The sequence below is a fragment of the Balearica regulorum genome, chromosome 4 (assembly GCF_011004875.1).
Source record: "Balearica regulorum gibbericeps isolate bBalReg1 chromosome 4, bBalReg1.pri, whole genome shotgun sequence".
Lineage (NCBI taxonomy): Eukaryota > Metazoa > Chordata > Aves > Gruiformes > Gruidae > Balearica > Balearica regulorum.
This window is the reverse complement of record NC_046187.1, coordinates 6,588,779-6,610,790: the sequence shown is the minus strand read 5'-3', so window position 1 is coordinate 6,610,790 and position 22,012 is coordinate 6,588,779. Positions and strand designations below refer to the sequence as shown.

The 22,012-nt window shown below is 42.0% G+C and overlaps 2 protein-coding genes across 3 annotated transcripts; one reads left to right on the top strand and one right to left on the bottom strand.

Annotated features, from left to right (window-relative positions):
- Positions 1-5,980: 5,980 nt before the first annotated feature.
- Positions 5,981-11,896, bottom strand: BBS12 (Bardet-Biedl syndrome 12). Its single transcript, XM_075751093.1, is given in 3 exon segments — positions 5,981-9,063; positions 11,701-11,774; positions 11,776-11,896. Coding segments are annotated over 3 exon segments (2,346 nt in total). The 5' UTR covers positions 11,890-11,896; the 3' UTR covers positions 5,981-6,905.
- A 60-nt stretch (positions 11,897-11,956) lies between these two features.
- Positions 11,957-18,395, top strand: LOC104639291 (uncharacterized). 2 transcript variants are annotated; one of them, XM_075751099.1, is made up of 5 exons: positions 11,957-12,089; positions 13,871-14,026; positions 15,952-16,080; positions 16,188-16,325; positions 16,563-18,395. In XM_075751099.1, exons 1-5 carry the CDS (start codon positions 12,087-12,089, stop codon positions 16,650-16,652), a joined length of 516 nt encoding a protein of 171 aa, XP_075607214.1. In that variant the 5' UTR covers positions 11,957-12,086; the 3' UTR covers positions 16,653-18,395. The 2 variants fall into 2 exon arrangements, with proteins under 2 accessions (XP_075607214.1, XP_075607215.1); XM_075751100.1 differs by lacking the exon at positions 11,957-12,089 and adding an exon at positions 12,485-12,656.
- Positions 18,396-22,012: the final 3,617 nt, after the last annotated feature.

The following is a 22,012-nucleotide window of genomic DNA, read 5'->3' as shown; positions in this document are numbered from 1 at the left end:
CCGTCCCTCTCTGTAGGACTCGGGATGTTCCCTGCCATGTCCTCTGCGGGGATTCAGTGCTGTGAGCTCAAAGGCATTAATGCAAGAGAGATGGTAAACACTGTGGTCAACACTTGGCCCATAGAGATCACGTGTTAGTCAGCCTGCAGGAAGCTCCACTGTGACTAGTTTACACTGACAATGTCGTTGAACAGCAAAAACACTAGAAACTCCCTTCTAAGAAAAACTGGCTTTTCAGAAGCCACCAAAGTACTCAACACTGCAGACATGTGACTATTCATTTTTGTTCCTCTGCTAAATCTTGCAGGGGAATGGAAGTGCAGTTGTACCTCATTCTTTCCTCTGATTACACACCTGTCTAGTCCCCGCTGTATATGCGGGTATTGCAAGTGTAAGGACTTGCAGAAGGTTCCAGCTCAGGTTATAATCGCAAGGCTTACTATAACACACATAACAGTTCCAGCTCTGCTGGGCACTGGGGAATACAGCCCAGAATTTGCAAAACGTGCACACATGGACAGCCACAAACGCTAACTGCAGCTTTCAACAGGGAAACAACAGCAAAATTAACAAAGTTTTCAGGAACATAATGCAACAAACTGAATCCCAGTACTCACAGCAAACCATCAATGAAATGCAACTAAAGACACCACTATGGGTGTTTTTCAAAAGTCTAAAGAAATGGGTATTACTAATAGAATAAACAGATAAAAACCCAAACTAGATGTAGTAGTGTGTTCTTTTCTTCCTTCCACCATTCAAGATCAAAACCAGTCTCTAGTTTGTGCACATACCTGAGCTATTCTCACTTGCCCTTCAACTCTGCTGAAATCAGCCCTGTGGACATTAGTTCTTGGAGCAACGTTATCTACAAAGAAAAAGTCCTTTAAGACTGCAGATCTATTCACACTTGGTTACCACACTGTCTTGAAAGAGAAGGGTCTTGGTCTCGCAGCTTTGCAATACACGGTCAATTAATGCAACAATGGTGGTGACAAGTGGCAGAATTTAGTCTGTGATTTTTTTGATTTTTCCAAATCCATGTCATTCAAACTATGCTCTAACTGTATTGGTGTGGAATTGCTCTCAAAGGATTACTGATCTACACAGAGAAAGGAGTAAAACTGGAATATACTCCCTCTGCTTCAAAGTGCTATCAGTAAGTTACACTTCTACAAGTGACTGTGAGAAGAAACTGCAGTACGGATGGTCACATTCTGGAAGTTACCAAAAGCTAAAAAGTTTAGCTTAACTCCCAAGGTAAAAAATTAGCACAAAGAAGTTGTGCAAGGGACAGAGCAAATGTATCACTGAGCCACATTTTTGAACACCCCGTCACACCCTGATCCCTTGAAAAAGTAAAAAATATCCCATGAAGCCTGTGGGTTTGATACAAAAAAAGAGGATTTATAGCCAGTCAGTACCAGATCCATGTTTTACATTAGCTGCAGAAAAACAACCGAACAATTTAACACTGTCAATTTGCCTTATACAAATTGTAAGGCTTATAATAAGTCTCTGTTGTTAAATGTTCTCCCAAAAGTGCCTGTTGTGTACAGCAGTCCTGGCAACATTGCAGGTTCCAGTAACAGCAAGCTCATCCTTGAAGCAGCAGCTCAGTCACATTTGAGTATGGCACTGCCATATAGCAGGGTGTTACAGAGTTTAAACACAAACAAGATTTTAAAAAAATTCAATAATGAGACATTTCATTCATTCATTACCTGGTGGAGTTGGTGCAACTCCTCTAGATTTCCTGAGTTGGTTCTAGGAAGCTGATCTGCTTTTTGTTTCAGAAGGCCGGTTCTTCATGTTGGCTTGCTGCAAGATCCCCAGTTACTTTGATCTACTGCAGAAAGCCTTAGACAAGGAAACTTCTTAACGTCACTGGGCAAGACACAAGCTGAGAACATTTGTTCTAAAACAAACACTGGCAAGAATAAATCCAAAGTTCAAAAGGAAATAAAGAGGTTAGGCAGCTTCCATACACAGACACCAGAGTAAGCTTGTTTCTTATTCAGTTAGGTAATGCTACTACTAACTCCACCCAGAGACATTTTATGGTGGCCTAGGAGTGCTTGGAGAGTACAGAAGATATATAAAAGATGTAATTTATAGCTGGTAGTGTCATTTCACATTGCTCAAAAATACTTTTGTGTGAGTTTGCATCAGTTTCCCAAAGTAATATAGCAAAAGGCAATCTAGTCTCACTAGTCACAAACCCCAAAGCATGAAAACAGGACATGCTGGACAGGTGATGCTTCTAAGGAAAAAAGCCAACCATGTTATTTCCCCTGAATGAGGGGCACAGGACAGCTGGCAAATTTTTGAAATGTTGAATCCTCTAAAAAAATTCCACTTGCTCCATAAACTGTAGAGGAATACAGATAGGAAAGCAACTTCTTCAACAGCACAGCTAAAACACACCTTACCAGTGTCTTCCTCTATAGCACATTCCTACCTCTATAATACCTGCAATTATGCCAAACAATATATACAAGTAAAGCTCTATTTTTATTAGAAAATAAAGACATATATAGAAAGCAACAGAGTGAGGGTGACAAACACTCAGATTCAGCATAGGCACCCTTCTGTAAAGGTCAGAGGTTTATTTCATTCACCTAGCACATGCAATCTATATTGTCAGCCTTCTTGCAGCTCGCTCCTGGCTCCCGTGACAGGACACCTCGCACCTCAGGGCAGAGATGCACCTTCTACATCAGTCCTCCTTCAACTGATGGGATAACTCAGGTCTACCAGTCACTTCATCTTTGTGAGCAGAGCTGAAAAAAAACCAACTCTTGTCACTCTGTAACTTTTCTTCTAGATTAGATACCCCTCTCAACCTCCCTCCCCTAAAAAACAGAAGTGTCCTCCCAGCCTCTTCAGCAGCCCTGGCCTGGGATATCAAAGGGGGTCAGTACCAATAAACTCTCTACTCTCCCAACTCTCTAGTGTGCTAAGGTTTTCTCCTTCAGCCCTTCCTGCTCCATAACTATCTTGATCTCCTCATCCATCCTCCCAGAGTCATTTCTTGGCCCACCTGGGTACCATTGTCTCCTACATTTCCTAGCTCATTGTTTTCAGCATGCCCGGTAGCAGGCAAACTATCAGATGGCTCTTGACAGCCATTGATCATGAGGCTATCATTCCTTATGGGACCTGAATGTGCGAGCAGGCTGTGCCCTCTAGGCTAGCCCAGCTTGGGACAAGGGCCTTGTTGCTATGATTAAGACCTCTATTACATTTCAGGAAATCATGAAGGAGCAGAGAGGCCTAAAAAAATTGGCCTTATAAAGATAAACATTAAATAAAATGGCATCAGCCCTAAATGGAAGGAGGAATGAGCCAGGAATGATGATACTGGGATGCAAGGAAGAAACAAGGCACCTGACTACGACAGGGTTTCAGCAGGGAGGGAGACACTGCCTGCTCCTTGGGACAATCCCTTCCCTAAAATCTCTGCCATTCCCCAGTTTCCCAGGTGTGCCACGCGTAAGAGCTTAGCTCTTCCATCACATCGTACTCTACACAAACAGCCTTTGTGTGCCCTGCGAGGAGCCTCTGCCTGGGAGAGGCAGTCCATGCAGTTGTTGAAATCATTCCCTGCGCTGAAAGCCATAGCAGACACGCACAGGACCTCATTCTGTGTTGCAAAGAGGTTTGAAAGATTTGAAGCTGAGGAAGCCACATGTGTCTATTGTATTTCACATCGCAGAAGGAAGATGCCTGGAGGACAGCGTGCATGTTAATCTTCTATGCATATCAAAGAAATAATTTTAAGTAATACAAGATACAGTATCTACCCAGTTTATAAAGTTTTCCATTTTGTTGGCCCGTAGAAAAGCAAGTGTTAATCAAAATATAATGCCTGACAGCGCTTTAGAAAATCTCTGCATTACAATATTTAAATATATCATTATGTGCTTTTTTAAAAGCCTGATTGGAAAAATCACATCATTTTGGATTTTCTCAACATTTGGTGCGTCAGCTCTCAGTGTCTTAAGAGCCCTATAAATAGATGTTTGGACCACCGCAATGCAATTCATGTATGCAGTTTTTCCATAATCCACTTAACTCTATTATTCAAATAAAGTGCAACTGGATCTTTTCTTGGGAACAGGGATTATGCAATGCTCAGTACAGGAGATTCAAGAAAAACAGTATAAAGACAAACATGAGCTGCAAATACTTGCAGAGCAGCAGTTTGTTTACGTTTATTTATATGCTGTATTTCCATTTCTTTATCACCTAACAGCCATTAGCTCCTCTTGCCTCTTTTCAGCTACCAAATTCTTTCTCTCTCATGTCTTAGTACACCAAGAGTGTGGCCAAGCAGTTAAACATCAATTGCGAACTGATTAATAATGAAAACATAATTGCAGAATGATCAAAGCTTTCATATAACTAGATCCCTGTGCTGCTAGGAACTACTGTTTCAAATTAAAATTATAAACCCCTATAGTACTGATGAGATTTTGCCAAAATCCACTGAATTCTGGAGTTTGTTAGAAAACCAAAATATTTACAGTTTCAGGTCAGAGATGGCTAAATACTAAAAGCACAGCTTTCAATGCACAAAAAAAGCTTTTCTCTCATATTTCTAGAAGGCAACTGCTATTAATATGCTCCCTTAACCTCCAGTTACATGTGAGTAGAATACAAATACAAAAATAAAAATATGAAATTCTGCAATGAGAACTCTGAATGCAACCTTTGAAAATATACTTTGTAACACCACTTTAATACACACACACACATATACCTATATGTATCTAAACCATATTCGAGGATGAATTTCATTATCTGTGTCTTACTTTTCCTTATACACTGAATATATCAATTACTCACCTAGTATGAGCCACTGGGTAAAAAGCTCTATGAAAGATGTCAGTATATAATGTGACACAATATATATTAGCGTAGATGAAAGCTCCAGGATAAAATGCATTCAGATGGATCCTTTTCTACATAAAAATGAAGTTATAGCTTCTGGTCAGTTCAACACTCAAAAGCTGTTTCTAAGGATCCCAATTTCATCTCATGCTTACGGTTAATTTAGAACCTCAGTAGCCTACCCCACCTCTCCAGGGAATTCCCAACTATGGAGATCCATAAGCTGTAAGCAAGTCTCAGAAAGGGCTATTTTTAGCAGAATGTGGTCTAGGTTAGAGTTATGTGTTATGGGGATGAAGACATCAAAGGAAGCAAAAAAAATATGGAGAACATGATGGAGGTAGAAAATATCAGATGCTGCCAAATTTCTACTGACAACTGTAATGGGATAGAACGCCAAAGTGTTGGCACCATGGAGGAGACATTTTAGGAACTGTTTCCTGTTCATGAACTCAAGCCCTCTGGAATTAGGCATGGTAAAATGCACAGGTAGAGGGGAAGGGCATTCCCAGGAGGAAGGAGCAACTCCAACAGGGAACAGAGGCAGAGAACTGCGTCAAGGCTCAGTACAAGTCCACTGGGGGACTGCCAGTGGTCACAGGGGTTTGAAGCAGCTGATGGCTCTTCTCTGAGATGTCTTCTGCATTGGGGAGGTACCACAAGGAAAATAATTCCAGAAAAAAAACCCCATCCACTTAAAATAGTAAATAAGTAGCAGTGAAGGCTCTAACAGTAAAATAACTGCTTGGGTTTTGTCTGCCTTTCCACTGAATCACGACTCTTCAGCCCACCTCAATTCTTAGCTTTCACCACAAAAGGACTGTCTGCCACCAGCAATCAAATGAGTAAGTGCTTAACCAGAGCACTGCCAGCCATTAGCATTTTAATGAGAAAGTTCCGAAAGGCAAGAATATGCTTTAGTATCACTACGTCCATTCTTTTTCCATTGTGTTTTCACCAGACTGGCGAGACATTTCACTTTGTGATTCGGAATTCCAATTTCAGAAAAGTGCCAGTTCTCCACGGCTCTGCTTTCAGATGTTCAGTGCTGAAACACAGTAAAAATGCCTTGCCTCAATCATCATGATAAATTCACTCTCAGTTTATAGCCAAGAGCCAAAACAAACAACATTTTCCTCTCTGCAAGGATAACTGAAAGAGCCCAGAGGATATAATCTAAAAATCCAACTCGTGATGTAAAAGAAAACTCTGTGTAGATACACATCCATTCTATAATACCAAAAGTGAGGATTCGACCTGAATTTATGTTGAAACAAAAGACATTCCAATGGGTATGCACTTGAAAATAGGAGATATGTGGCCCACATAAATATGCAAAAGTAGAATATACTAATACAATCGCTTAGCATAAAATGTAACACTCATAAATTATTGCAAGTTTAACTCTCACATTTGCAATGTGCAGAAATTAGCAGCAAAACATTAATTAAAAATCAATTACATTATGTACTTTCATTTAACACAAGTATGCCAATATTATGTAAGAAATCCCTATCCTTCTTTAGAAGACATTGAAAGACATTAAACAAGAGTCATTTACAGAACACAAGTCCAAAAACCTTTTACAGACAGTGTGTGATCAGAACATAAGCATATCCAAAGTATCAAACTCTTCTCCACCTAGGCTCAACATGGACACACCTGCCCAGTGGTCCTCATTATAATGAAAAAAGAACTGTACATCTGCTCTGCTAAACAAGACTAGAAAAGTCATTTGGACTAGAATTATCTATCTATACAGACAATATCATTAGTCAGAAATGTATGGCTGGGGTTAGAGGTAAGCCAACAAGTGATTTTTGTTATTTAACTCCTGTTTCTAGAAATGGGAAATTATATCTACCTTGTGACTGTCTCACATTCTGATTTCCGCTGTTACACTCCAAAGCCATAATCACATCTGTTTGCTCTATAAACTATGAAGAAATGTAGGTTGCACCTGGACTTCTTCCACTGACTCACGGACTTATAAATAAAGCCTGCAAGTCCTATAAAAACATAAATTCACTTGACACATGTGAGTTCAACAGCTGTTTCCTTTTGGGACCTGTGATAATTTCAGCATCTGTTTGAAGCACTAGTAGCACCAAGTCTAGAGCTCTCCGCCATGCCTCTGTCTTGGCTGTAACATTATCATAAACCTTTAAACCCTCTCTGTGGTCAACGAAGGGACCAAATCCACCCCTGAGCAGATCACCTCTTCTAAACTCTTTCAATATGTATGCTGATGGAGAGCCACAGTCAGCTGCTTTTCTGAGGTGATGATCAACTGAGGTACATGCTTCCAGCTCTGATGCAGCTTTTGCAGTGTTACACATAACCACTGAAAGATACTGCTTCCAGCCGCTTGCTAATGCTTGGAGCACAACCGATTTATACTCTGTCGCAGGTGCTGCCAGCCAAGGATTGTGAAAGTCTTTCACAGCATTTTTGTTTGCTGGCTGTAGAGGCTGTTCTGCCAGCATCTGAATGTGACTAAGACACAAGAGTTCTACTGCACCACCACCAAGAAAAACCTTCTCATCTTTTAAAGCATGATGGAGTCGATACACTGAAGTCCAGAACTGGTCTTCAATGAGCTGCATCTTTGAAGCTACAGCAGTGGTAAGCACAGCTGTCAGCAGGCGAATTCCTCGCACTTTTATCCTGACTGGCACAAGCTCACCCAGATCCATTGCACGTCCATCACAGGCCTTCCACAGCTCTGCATAGGCCCCGCTCCCCACACAAGAAGTATTCAGCTGGGCGAGGTATGTCACTGGCTGGGCACTGGTGACCTCCCCAAAGGCACACAACACATCCCGAGTCACAGAACCAATCACCAATATAGTGTTTGCTATGCATCTTTCCATTAAGTTTTCGCACACTTTTCCTTTGACCAAAACCAAGTTTACTTCAAAGCTTATCAGAATATCTAACATACTGTTTAGCCACAAGTCTCCAGCTCTGCCTTCCTGTAGGCTAGGATGCTCCAATATGGTCCTTACGTTACATGGTCTATTAAAACCTAAGTGACGATATTGTTCAGTCAGGTCACCGTCCATTAGCAGAATCCGAAGGGGTTTGTCTTCAAAGTATTTGATAACTGTGGCTTGTTCTGGTGATACTAATGTCACAAAGCCTGGGGAGACACACGAATAGCTTTCAGGCAGGCCCAGTAAACAGCATGTCACAATTTCTGCAATATTAAGCTGGGAAGAGCCACTGCATTCTGCTCTTTCTTGTTGATAGGCAACAATGCTTTGTAGCAGTTTCATGCTCGTCTCATTTCCACGGCTCAGAGTCATTGCCAGGTGTCCTACACCATAACATTCACATGGATCTGCTGGTTGTCCTGAAAGGTATCCCTGAAAATTATCTTGCTGACTTGAAAAATGGCTTTTTGCTAGAGTGCTGAAGTATCTACTATGGGTTAACTTTTGTTTGTTACAGCTGGATGCGATAACACCACTTCCAGAAATCACAGATGTGCTTTTGTCACCCGCTGGTTTGACAAGAGAAGCTATTGAACCAAAGCCGCCCAAAGATGAAAGCAGGCACTTGTTAAAATTACAATCATCTTCTTGATGGGAACAAGAATTCATTGGAATTACTTCTTCTGGTGCAGAAATCTCTTTCTGAAAATACAGAAAAATCTGAGGATTTAGAAGACAGTCATGTCCAGTTTGGCAAGTTATGCTTTTAAAAGTGTTTGGCCTAACACTGCTAGAACACAGCTCTTTATTTACATCATGTATTGATATTTGAAGACACTGGACTCTCTCACAGCAAGAGTTCAACCCCTCAGACATCACAGATACTATTGCTGAAATAGGAACATTCTGCTGGAGACACTCCAGTACAGCATTGCTCCATGCGCCAACGAGAAACAACAGGGTACTCATCCCAGTCTTAAACTCCTTGTTTTGTGCCTGAATGGTTTCATTAAGAAGCTGTCCGGCAGCACTAGTTAAATCCAAACTTTCAATCAGTCTAAGAGCAGAACAAATCAATGTGCTTTGGTTGGTGCTTTCATCCACAATGAATTTACATGATTTCATTGGCCCCAATAATGTTCTTCCAGCTAACGCTAAGGATGAGAGTTGCTGAAGTCCAATATGTCTTCTTGCATTCACATCCCTGAAAGCCATGGGCAGCAGGCAGCATCTGTGAACAGAACACAAACTTACTGCTCCATCTTCACAGCACTCCAGAGCATGTATCACCAAAAAATTTAAGTAACAGTCTAACATTGAACACAGCTCTCCTGTGAGACTGTCTGTATAAAACAGTTCTTCATCCTGTTCACTAAGAGATATCGATGCACATAGTTGCTGAAATGGTGCATTGCTAAAATACCATGGAATTTCTTCTTGCTGGCAGATGGTACAGTGCTGTTAGTTCCAGTGATTTCTTAAACACGAAACAGTACAGATTCTATAGAACTACGATTTCTCTCGTGACCGGCTTATCTGGAATTTCAGTTATAACCTTTATATGCTGATAGACCTAAAGTTCTAGACTAGCCAAAACTGACAACAGAATTTCCCTTCAATTACTAGCTACATCTTGAAGTACCGGAAGAATCATTAACCAACATATTATTTTAGTCTATAGTTATCCATAATCAACAATTTAAGAAAAGGACTTTTGGATAAGTAACTACTTTTAACTTTAAAACTGCACTGGGAGTACACACCTGAAAACCTCCATCCAAACTGCTTAAGGGTTTTTCTAGAATTTTTTCCTGCCAATCTCTTGTGATAATGATCTAGCCAGGCTAAGTATCCATATCAGTACTTCCAGTAGTAATCATAAAAAGCCTCTGTTTTCTTAACTGGAATCCTTAGCTTAATATCACAGGTAGTTTGTTTTGAAATAAACAAACAAAAAAATGGAAGTGATTAAATAATATTTATTGAATCATGGAATCCAATATGAAACATGCTTCTCCCACTCCCCCAAAAACTCATTCCATCTGATTTCTCTTAAGGATTTATTAAGACTGTAATTTTGGGGGTTTCTTTTTGGGGGGAGAGTTTGGTTGGGGGTTTTTGTTGTTGTTTTTTTGTTTTGGGGTGGGTGGGGCTGTTTGGGGTTTTTTGTTTGGGTTTTGTTTGGTTTTGAGATCACTGTTTCCAAATTCAAGCAGTTCTCAACTAGTAATGGTCACTTCTCAATCTGCTCTTTTGACAGAAAAGAGAACAAATAACCCATTTGTGGTTCTCTTCACAGAATTTAGGAAAGAGCTAAATTAGCTATGCTGAAAGGCCAGGTAATGCTCTCTCACTACCTAGATGCCTGGCACTTGTTCTGGGCAGGCGGCCATGCTGCTGTTTGCATGGGAGACAACTATGGAAGGACTGGTGGGAAAGGGGTTTCCTTTTTCCAGTACAGTGAACTTCTTACTCCTCAGTCACTCCCAAACGAATGTGTTCAGCTCAGCAATATGAGCCACTGCCTTATTAGAATGGCGTTTTTAGTTCAAAGAATATGAAACCAAGACTGGTTAAGTGACAGATTAACTGGAGTTAGTGCAGCACCTTCTATCAACTCAATGCACTTCCACCAAACCTTCATGCAACCAACTATAAGTTGCTTAGCTAAAATTTTCTCTGAAATTTAAGTTGAAAAATGTGCCCCTTACTTTCAGGTTAAAGTCATACTTTAAAATTGTACCTTCGTTTTGGACACCAGCCTGTATTCCTGCAGATCCACAAACCTGAACCAAATGGACCCAGGGCTTGGCTGCAAAACCAGATGAAAGCAGGGCATGCACTTACAGGAAAGAATGTTTTTATGTCATTGCTTGCACAACCTCTGCCTGTGTGATTTATCATTTTCTGATACTTTCTCCCTCGCTTTGTTTTATGCATGTTATTTTGGCAAGAACACCATGCTATTCTATGCTGTAGGAACCAATATACAGCAGACCCAAAATTCAGCTTTTCATCCCCTTATCCCCTGACCTTTTTTCCATCCAGTCTGAGGTGGAAAAGGTAAAGGGTCAATTCTGAAGTCAAACACAAGTGAAGTCAGCAAAGAGAAGGAGGCATCCTGGAGAATGAATGCACTGGTAGCGAAGGACAGCTGTACATGAGACACCAGCTACAGATGGCTTCTGCTAAGCTAACTTGCACACTGACCTACTGCCGCCTGTCTCTGCAAGCAAAATAAAACTCAACTTTACATTCAGTTTATGCTTACACACACAGATTTTAGGGGTCTCAATAACTCCGGAATACAGGAAGTATGCCAAACACTTATTGCTCACTTTGTCTTACAGCACCTCAACCACAAAGGCTACACTAACTCAACAAAATTTTAGACCAGTTTTACAAATTAATGTATCTCTGTGAAATGCCGGCAAAGAAGAGTCTTGCATGCATGCACATGCATTCTCTGATACCAGCACTAGTGTACAATGAATGAGAAACAGGTAGAAAATGCCCTGCTTGCAACTAAACCACCAAATGCTCAGGTAACTGTCCCAACTTACCTGGTCTACCTAAGAGCCAGCACTATTACTACTAATGTAGGAAGACAAAGAACTTCCTAGCTTAGTGTAGCCGAACCCAAACGCCCATGGTGAACCAGCCCCGCTCACTCACAGCCTGGAAATGGAAAGCAGCCAGCACACAAGCGGAGAGGCAGAGGGCACCCTGGCAGGAGCCGAGACTGCTCAACAGACACCCCAGAGCTGCCCTGCGTCAGGCCTGATAGCGGCCCGGCCGCTTCCTCCCGGCTGGAAGGCAGGCCCAGGCCCCTCGCCGGCCCCGCAGCAGGCAGGTGCCGGTTTCTCACCGATTCGGCCGTGTTTTCCTCCGCTCCCCGCGGCCGGGCTTGGCTGAGGCGAGCTGAGGTGAGACGGCAACAGGCAGCCCCAGCCTCGCGCCACCAACTGCCGCCGCACGCGCCGCGCCCCGTTGCCAGGACACCGCCGCTTGTTTGTACACCCAGCGGGCGGAGCGACCCCCGCGCTCTCGCTGACATCGCGAGTCCGCCGAGTGCCATTGGTCCAGACTAAGGGCGAGGGGCGGGCTCACCGGTACGTTGGGCTCGCTCATTGGACGGTCCGTGGTCACTGCGTGCGGTGGTGGTCGCACTGACCTCCGCGAGGCGGGCCTGGCCGTTAGGAGCGGCGGGGCCGAGCGGGCTGTCCCGACGCGGAGCGGTGTCCCTGCGGCCAGATGGTGAGCGTCCTTCCCCTCGCCGCGGGCTCCCCTTCCTCTTGCCGTGGAACGGCTGCTCCAACCTCCCGGCTGTGCCCGCGGCGTGGGCTGGGGCTCGGCTTTCCCGAGGCCCGGAGCGCCGTGCCAGCCTGGGGCGGGCAGGCAGCCGTTGGGCTGTGGGGAGCTGGTGCGGGGACCGCGCGGGTTGCCCAGGCCGTCTCTGTTGCTTCGTTCCCTCGCACAGTGCGGAAGTCAACATTCCGGCCAAAAACGGAAAGGAGAAAGGCCCTGCCCCCCCCCCCCCCAAAACAAAAACCCCAAACCCAAACGAACCAAAACCTCAACCGTGGCACTCTGAAAAACACCCCCGATAAAGCATCAAGAACCGTAAAATACGTCACCCTGTTTCAGGGATAAGCCGGAGGAAATATGCCCGCTTCATCTTAGCGGAGTTTACTGACCTCCTCCACCTCATCTGGTCCCCTGCAGCATGTGGCACGTTTAAATGGCATTGGCCAGGCGAGAAGATGAAATATAAAATGCTACTTCTCAGGATCTTACACACAGGATGCATGAAAAAAGCTTCAGGTAGCGCGTTAGCATGGTTTTTTCTTCATAGTCAGAAAAAGGTCTCACGTGGGTTTCTCTCGGAGTGGAATATAAGGAGTAAAAATCTGATGCTTGTGTTAATAGCAGGGAAAAGTCAGAGGTGTGCCAGACAAATTGGTTTGCAATCCAACCTGGGAGGGAGAAATCATGTTAAAAAATGAAATTTCATTTCCAAATATAACAGAATGGAATCTTCTGTGTTACACATGGGGTATTTAAAAGAGAGATGCTAGCCAAAAAATGGAAACAATTCAGCAGAGGTAAGAGATTACTCAGCAGTAGCTAGAAAACAAATTCCCTTCTTGGTATTTGTTTTGGTTACTTTTATAAAGTCCAACCAGTTAAAGTTGGGGGTGGGACTGCCCTTCCTTCCATGAATCTGTGCAGATTCAAGACTAAAGGACTAAAATATGCTGCTGGGTTAGAACAAAACCTGTACTCGAGGAAAACATCTCCTGCTCAATAGGTGGGGGTGGTGGGGAAACACTCTGTACTGCACTAGCTTACACCAGAAGCAGGAAAGGTCTCAGAAGCGTCCTGGATAATAATGCACCAGCTCAGCACAAGCGTATTATTTCTCCTTATGGGACAGATTTTGACAGATCTCACTGCCGCCACTGCATGTTGTTACCTAGCATCACAGCTAGCTGGTGGACAGGCAGGCTAGAACTACGCAGCTCCCTTTAAACTGCTCCAACAGAGCAGATGCTCTCAGACGTCCCATTTCAGTGCTGACTTTGAGGAGCGGCTGAATTTGAGGTCCACTTACAGTCAAGACCCTACACAACCAGACTTTTTTTTTAGCCAGGAGGATGATTTACTCGTGCTTTCCAGGTGAAAGCACCCGTGACACATCAAAGCAACCATCAGGAGGTGCAGAGGGTCTTAGTCACCTCACTGGAGCGTTCACTTTCACACTGTCTGCCTGTTTTTCTAGCATTACTCCTTTAATTTATGAACTTTGTTTAAAACATGAAGTCCAAATGCATATTCCCCAGTAACAAAGTCTTGAGCTTGTTTTCTTTCTAGAATAACCTAAGAAAATGAGCACAGAGACCCAGTGTCTCCCATTTGCAGGACAGACTGTCTCTCACTTCTGCTACAGCTTTACAGTTGTTATTTATAATTTAGTTGTTTTGAATTTTCCCTGGAGTGGGCTACTTCTTACCTTTTCTCTCCTTCACTTTCTGAAGGCATCCAACTATAGAAAACCTGGCTTAAGTACAGCCCAGCGGAAGAAAAGCGGCTTGAAACCTGAACTTACAGAAGAGCAAAAGCAGGAGATAAGAGAAGCTTTTGATTTGTTTGATACTGATGGATCTGGAAGCATCGACATAAAAGAACTGAAGGTTTTCAAACTTTTTTTTTTCTTGGATAGAAATATCTTTGGCCTCCAAATTGCAGCTGCTTTTTTCTCTTTGTCTAGCCATAACCAAAATATTTAACATAGTTTTGGGGTATGAGCAAAAGTAATGGCTTGCTGTCATGACTGAATTTGGTGTGTACTATGTGGTTAACCTGAGAAAGCTCTGCATGTAATGCTTCGGAGCAGATAGGCTTCTCTAAATACACGGATAGTAAGTCAGATAGCTTTGAGTATCTGAGCATTAGAGGAACTAAACAGTTCTTCTGTTTAGGTACACACAGTACACGTCAATTTTCATGACTGGCTAAGGTCATTGTTTCTGGGAAATGGACTTTTGTTGTTCTGGAATGAATGTCAGAATATGAATTTTTTTCTTCATCGCAGAACTAAACACAGATTTTGCACACATTCCAGAAAGACAAGACCATATTTTCATATACATAATCCAAAATGGTTGGTTTTTAATTTACACATAACAAAACCAAGATCTGAGTTGCATTTCAGTAACAATTCAGGCAGAGTGTGTGTGTGCGCACATTATCATATACACAGCAGTACAAGGGGAAGATTATTCGCAGTTCTCTCCCTATGTTTTACTGGTGTCTGATTTTTTTTTTAAGCATGAACCTTTTATCTTAATTGTCTCCTTGAGCTTGATTTCTCACATACCCACATTCTGCCTCAATGTCTGTGTACATAACCTAGAAGCATGACTTACCTAAGCCTGTGGCTTAGGATTTATTTGGAAGTACTTATGCTTGGTTAAGGAGAGCGTGTTCTCTGAATGCAGATTATACATGTTAAAATATAGTTCTTAAAGTGGACTGAAATGTTTTAGCATCAACCATTTAATGCTATGTTTTTCTTCTTCAAAATTAATTCAAAATAATGGATATTGTGCAATAGAAAGTGTTCCCCTCTGAAAGACAAAATGGAACATTTTCAGTTGTCTCATTGCAAGAAACTGGTCAGAAAACACGCTTCAGTTAAATGTTAAGTTTCTGGTGAGTTGGCACTTTCCAGTAGAAGAACGTTTAGCGAGAAAGTTTCTACCTAATATTAACTATTGATTTCCACTACAGCATATAGGAAGAAGAAATGTTCACAGTTCAAATCTTCCTCTAGTTACGTGTTCATGAAACTTCAGTCTCTGAATTAAATATGCTGTAATCATCTGACACACCAGGATTGTGAAATTACTAATAACCACTCAAATAGCAAAATCATTGTTCTAGCCTGGTGAAATGCCAGAGCCTGGTTTGAAACAATGTTAATATTAAGCCTTTGTACAACAATCTACACAGCTGTTTTTACAGTAATACTTTGCTTGTGCTCTGTAAGGCTCAGAAGGTTTGCTTTTCTTTTCCTCAACTAGCACAGCAATCAGTCTTTGCTTTGCTGAGTATTGTCAGTTCCCACCCCCTCCTGCTCCCTACCACCTAGCCAGAAGTGCCAAGTTCTTCTATCTCTGTGTACTGGATTGAGTAAATTAACTGTATGCAATTCCGCACCCATCAAAATTAATGGGCATTGTGCCCTAAATTTCAAATTGAATGAGATCGCATCCCTGGTCTCCAACCTCCCTTGAATTCCCATTTTGATAATCCAGTCCCTTTAGGAACTGTGTAGATCAGAACCTTTACCTCATTCAGACACAAAATGTTTCTCTTAAGTTTCAGAAATATAGCCGTGTTCCACATGGATCTAAAGAGCAAATATGCCTGTGTCTTAAGAATATCAAACCTACACTGTTACTGTTTAGAAAGATGAAACAAACTGGTAAGAGCTATCAAGATATTTTCATTGCAGTGAGTTATTAGTTTTGAATGAGGAAATGAAACAAGTTTTAGTAGAGTTACTGTCGCTATCATTCTGGTGGCCTTCTAACAGAATTGCTTTTTGGCACAGGTTGCAATGCGTGCTTTAGGCTTTGAGCCAAAGAAGGAAGAAATTAAGAAAATGATAGCAGATATTGACAAAGAAGGAAGTGGCACCATTGACTTTGAAGACTTTTTGGCTATGATGACGCAAAAAATGGTAGGAATTCTGAAGAGAAATTCTTGTGACAGCATAAAAAAATACTGAAAAGGAATATCTCTGTGGCAGGTGTTTTCTAATTAATGTATATTTTACTCTTGTTTTAGAGTGAAAAGGATTCCAAAGAAGAAATCTTGAAAGCTTTCAGATTATTTGATGATGATGGGACAGGAAAAATTTCATTCAAAAACTTGAAAAGAGTTGCCAAGGAGCTGGGAGAAAATTTAACAGATGAAGAACTTCAGGTAAATTCTGATTTGCTAGAGCTTTTCCATCAGGCACAGACCAATCCTGTAGTTCCTAAAGATTGGGTGGAAATTTGTTCCTTTGCAAAAAGAGCTGAGAGGTCAGAAATACAAAGAACAATCAAATTCATAGTTACATTTTCACATGAAGTGCTTCTGATTTGTTGTTGTTTTAATGAATGGAAGATCTTGTGTTCAGAGTCCAGTGGCTGATCAAATGCACAATATGTTTTGTAGGAAATGATTGATGAAGCTGATCGAGATGGAGATGGAGAAGTAAGTGAGCAAGAATTTTTGAGAATCATGAAGAAAACTAGCTTATATTAATACTTGTTGCCTTGATATATAGCTGCTCCAAAAGATAACCTGGAAGACTTAAGAACTGAGCTTGCGTCTCCTGCATATTTTCTGCCATATAAAGAAAGTCTGAAAGGACAGATTTTTGGTTCATTCTTCTTTTTCGGCAAATTCAATTGGGGAAGGGAGGTTTCAGTACCCAGAACTGTTAAAATGAGATATTGCAGAGGTGAAAAGGAAGGGTGAACTGAACCTGCAAGGCAGGGTCCCTCCCCCTCAACAATTTCACTGATTGCCATTTTGGATAAAGAACGCTGTGTTTCAACTATTTAACTGAAAGACATTTCACTTGAGAGGTGAAGATTCCCACTGCTGCTGGGAAAGGCCCCTTTTGACTTGCCTAAGGCTACAGAATGAAGGTACAAGCACAGTATTTTTATTCCTTTTAAGGCTTTTAGGTTATCTTTTGGTATTTGTCTCCTTCAGTTTATTTCCATGAAAGACTGTAAAACCAATTGCATATCTGTCTCTAATTCTGTATGAAATGCACTGTTTTCCCCTGGCAAGTTGGTTTTGGACCTAACGGAAAGCAAATGTAGATAACCAGATTTGGTTCTTCCATTTGGAGCCGTGTGCCATCAGTAGCTGTTCTTCTGTTTATCTGATCAGCTGAAACCTAGTTTACCTGAATGTAACCTGCTTGGATTATCAAAGTTTATTGTGTAACCAGTCAACATCTTGTGCCGTTGTTCTTACTCTCAAGACATTTCAGAGCTGTAGTTACCAGAGCTTCTGTTACACGAGGACTTTAGGTACCTAAAAAGTTCAGTTATATGACGCACTAGGGTAAATTTTGTCTTTGGCTGTTTATAGTCAAGTTGGAGGGAGGACTCATATCTGAAGTGAAAACATAGCTCACCTTGGACATCTGTGGAACACTGTATACATTTAGATCCAAATTCATTTCAGACATCACAGGTTTGGGTTTTAGTTTTTTAGGAGTACCTTCATTTTCTTGAATATTTCTTGCATATACTGTCAATCTAGGACTTACTGGAGAGCCACATTTCCTTCTGCATTGCGGTGACAGAGCAGTGACACAGAACATGACATCTGATTATGTGGTTCTGCAGGAGGGTTTACCCTTGGGTCCCAATTAGACAATCAGCCTCACAACTGCAGGGAAACAGTATAATCCTAAATCACATCTCTAAAAAGGCGCCTGATGGGGAGTTTGTTACTGCTCACAGTGAAATGACAAGTAGGTAGCAAAATGTCAGAAGGGTTGAGTGGGAAGAGAAGGGAAAGAACATTCCACCAGTATCTGTTAAGATCCCTCTTCTCTTCAGACAGCTTCTGCTGCTTGACAGCAGTAACAAGGCTTGTAGAAGGAAGGAAGAGCCAGCCCCTGGGTTAGCTCCTCATTGCAGCTGCTCCAGCGCTCATGAGCTGTAAGGGCCCAGCAGGGGGAGAATTAGTTTTGGGAATGGAAAAGAGAACTGTTCATTTACGTATCTTCTTGGCATGCAGATGCGGACCTGGCATGTTCTGCCCCAGCCCTCCAAGTTCTGTATTCTGAACAACTCTAAATAGACCCCCTCTAGCCTGTACAGAAATAGGCTTAAACCTGTGGGAGAACAGGGATTGTGGAGGACCTGTGAAGTCCCCTATTAACATATTCAGTGGCAGTAGATGTAACCTGTAGTACTGTAAGCATTTTAAAATGTCTATTAACTTTGTATAAGTGTGAAATAAAACTGTTTTGCAAGTTAAGGACTTTGTGTGCTTCATAACGGGTTTGCTTACTATGAAAATTATTTTTGAAAATTTAGCTTAAGTGGTAAATGGTTCACCAAGTACACTTTCATTTATCTTTTCTTTCTAAGAGAAATTCTTAGGTGCAGTAGTCTATCACATAATTCCTCTCCCTCTTCCACTATGCTGATTAAAAGTTTCTAGTACTAACCACATATTCAGAAAGGGAAATTTGAAGTTCTAGTTGATTACGGGGAATCCCAGAGCCTATTAGAGTGACTGTACTTTTTTTTTAATGCTGCCACAGGAAGAGATTGATGACTGTTGTTTACCTATGATGCATGTCACTTCTCTCTTCCTGTTCTAATCCCATTACTTCTTGAAGGTAGGAAAAAGACACCCAATCATACCTACCATATATACTGCAATGATGAAATGTTATTTCTGGCTTGCCCATTAATCTCTTAAGTCTGGAGTGTCAGGCAGGGGCTGAATTAGCACAAAACTTGCAAGTGTTAACGTAATAGAACAAGTGTCTCACGCAGCTTTAGTTCGCACAATAGCGAGGGCTATCTTGCCCCGTCTTCAGCCACACGCACCGAGCAATGACTAACGCAGCAATATCAACAGCACTGCTGTGGTGCAGTGTGAATTGTTTTCGGTGCCCTTGTGAATCCTTCCTGTCCCTTCTAGAATTTTATCTTTTCTATTTCTATACATGGTGGAGGAAAGGAGCCTGACTGAAGCCAATGGCAGAACTCAGTTTGTGCAAGGAACAGATGCTGACCTGCTCCTTCAGGAATTCTATCCTTTACTGCTCTGGGGAAAGTGGCTCAGATCACTGAACTGAGAAAGGACCCAGCAGATGTTTTTCCTGGGCTCTGTTCTAGTGCCTACTTGAGTAGCTTACCCTAAACGGAAGGGTTTCACTAGAGGGGAAACATCACTTGCACCCCTCTCCTCCTCCTCCCACTCTTCTTAAAAATAAGAGCTGGGGTACTTCCAGGAGCTCAGATTCAACTCCTTTACATTAAAGCACCAAAAACAAGGCAGAGCAGTGATTTGGGTTGCCTTGCATGAAAGGACCCATCCCTCAAGGCACCTGAATCCAAGAGGTTATCAGTGCAAGCACATCCTGATGGGCTCCTGATGCAGTGGGGAAGGCTTCAGACCCAGCCCTGCTTAATGTTCCCCACAGACTGGCCTGGGCAGCTCCGGGGATGGGGGGGAGGCAGACGGCTGTGAACCTCATCCTTTGCATCCCTTTTCCCCTTCATGCTGATGGGGAAGTTGGGTTCTTACCTGGTATTTTGCAAATTCCCCTCGGATGGCTGCAATTCAGATGCTGCAGTGTGTGCATCCAGCGGAGACCCTTCCTTCTGCGACATCAGCGAAGCCCGGTTTTCAGTCTGAGTGTTCGTGCTAGGCAGATACTGTACAAAAAGGAAAGTGGAACTGCAATGTTGTATCAAAGCACCGATAAGGGTGATAAGCTACTTAGGACATAATATTGCAGATGACTTCCAATGACAAATGTTTTTAAATGAAAATATACTGGGCTTTTAATAAAATACAAAGAAGTAGTTCAAGAGAAAAAAATTACAAGTTATATTCCAAAATATGCCAATTGCATGGCAATTTTAAACCTACCTTTGCAGTTACCTCCACTGTGCAACTTTAAGTTATCTCTCAGCCCCACCATACAGTCCCATAGTAAAGCACATCTTGAGTTGGCTTTAGGAAAAAAAACAAAACAAAACAAAATGTGACTATCTATCTACTGTGCAAATATGTTTTAAGTAATCTGAGCTGTTTAAGTAACCTGAGACACTGAACTGTTGTGCTTTCTCACCACATCACAGTGAAAAGTGGATAAAGGCAGCAACCTTGAAGGCCGTTAATTCACTTCTTTGCAGTTATACCTGTGCTAGATGTGCGTAAAGCAGCAGGCTGGCAAGACACAGGTGATTGCAAAAAGATTGGAGGAGTCTTGCATTACTTGAGGTGCTCTTGCAGTTAACTGGTAACGAGTGCTACGCTCTCGCTTCACTAGGTGTGAGTTTGTTTTCAGGGCAATAAGCACAAGGTCAACTTCTAACGTTGCAGAAATATAATGGCTTCTTGTCAGGTAAGCCTGATCTTGGTATTTAAAAGAGGATGGGGGAAAGCAACAGAAGAAACCCTTTGTGTACTTTCACATGCCAATACACCTACTAACAGAGCCCAAATATTTCAATAAACTGATGAGGCATTTAATATTAAAATATTTAAATTTACAGTTTTGAAGAATAACTCATGTACTGCAAACTGCCTGGTGAAGTCACACCACATATTTGAAATGTTAGGTATGAATTCCCTGGAAGCTTCCTCACTGAGTTCATAAAAATCAAATATCTCTACACTACATTTGCTTTTAAACTCCCCTGGATAGTGCAAGCAGACTTTGAGAAAGACTCTGGCAGTAGAAAGCGCTCTGGGCCAGAATTCACCATTGCCACATTTGCCACATGGAAATGCTGACAGAAAACATTTTTTTTTTGACATGGATTAAATCTTTCTGTGACTCCAACAAAAACTCTACAGTACCATACTCCTTAAATCCATTCCGTGTGCTGGCTGGTACATCTGGCAATCTGCAAGCGCGTCCGCACAAAGTATTGCCTTTAGGTGGTGCATTTTTTGCAGACATCCATTCTCCCAAAATATCAACATTAAAGCCAAATCGGGACCATTGAGACTGCATCCAGGTATCATTGCCAGTGGCTCTCCTGCTCACTCAGAACTCATTCTCCCTGCTACAATTTGTCTGAAAATTATTTTCATTTCCTTACACAGATAAAAACAAATGAAGAGAAGAAAAATACTGCTCCCGAGACGCTTCAAAACACAGGCTTTGTTTCTAAACCTAGTTACATATGCTAACAGAAACTAGCTGCAGCTGTCTAACACGTTTTACAAAAATCAGATCGTTAGGGATGTTCTTCAGGCATCCTTCATCACGAGCGACCGGGCTGGCACAACCTGCGTGCCTCCTGGCGCAGGGGAGCAAACTGCTCAGTCTATAGGCTGGGATGATCCTTGACACTTGAGGAAAGAAACGCTAGGATGCTAATTCTGCAAATATAGCGTCCTTTTTGTCACATATATCAATATCAATAGCGTAGTGTGAGTGGACAGTCACACCAAACAACACTACTGTATGCCAATGCCCAGGGCGATTAGGCACATATCTCCGAGTCACTCCAGTGAAAGGACGGCCAGGACTGCCCCTTCGCTACAGCCCAAAGTTTCTGTGAAAGTCTCTGCTGAGCAGGCACAAAATTCTGCTTTCAGTGGGCATCATACACTCAGCTTAACAACAGGATGCACTCCTAAATTTTTACATTAAGGAAAGGTGTAAAAAGTCTTTTCTCTCTCTCATATAAGGGAGTAAAGAACTGATAGATCTGAGAGTGTGACAGTCTCGCTAGAGGGCATCCAGTTACTAACGTGTAAGATGAGTGATGCTTATTTCCCTCCTCTGTGGCTTTTAATGACGATCAAAAGTAGGCTAACAAACACCATCCAGCTGGGGCTTGATATATGTGGTTGGATACAGAATTATTTTTTTCTGAAAAAAGAACACAAGCTTCTCA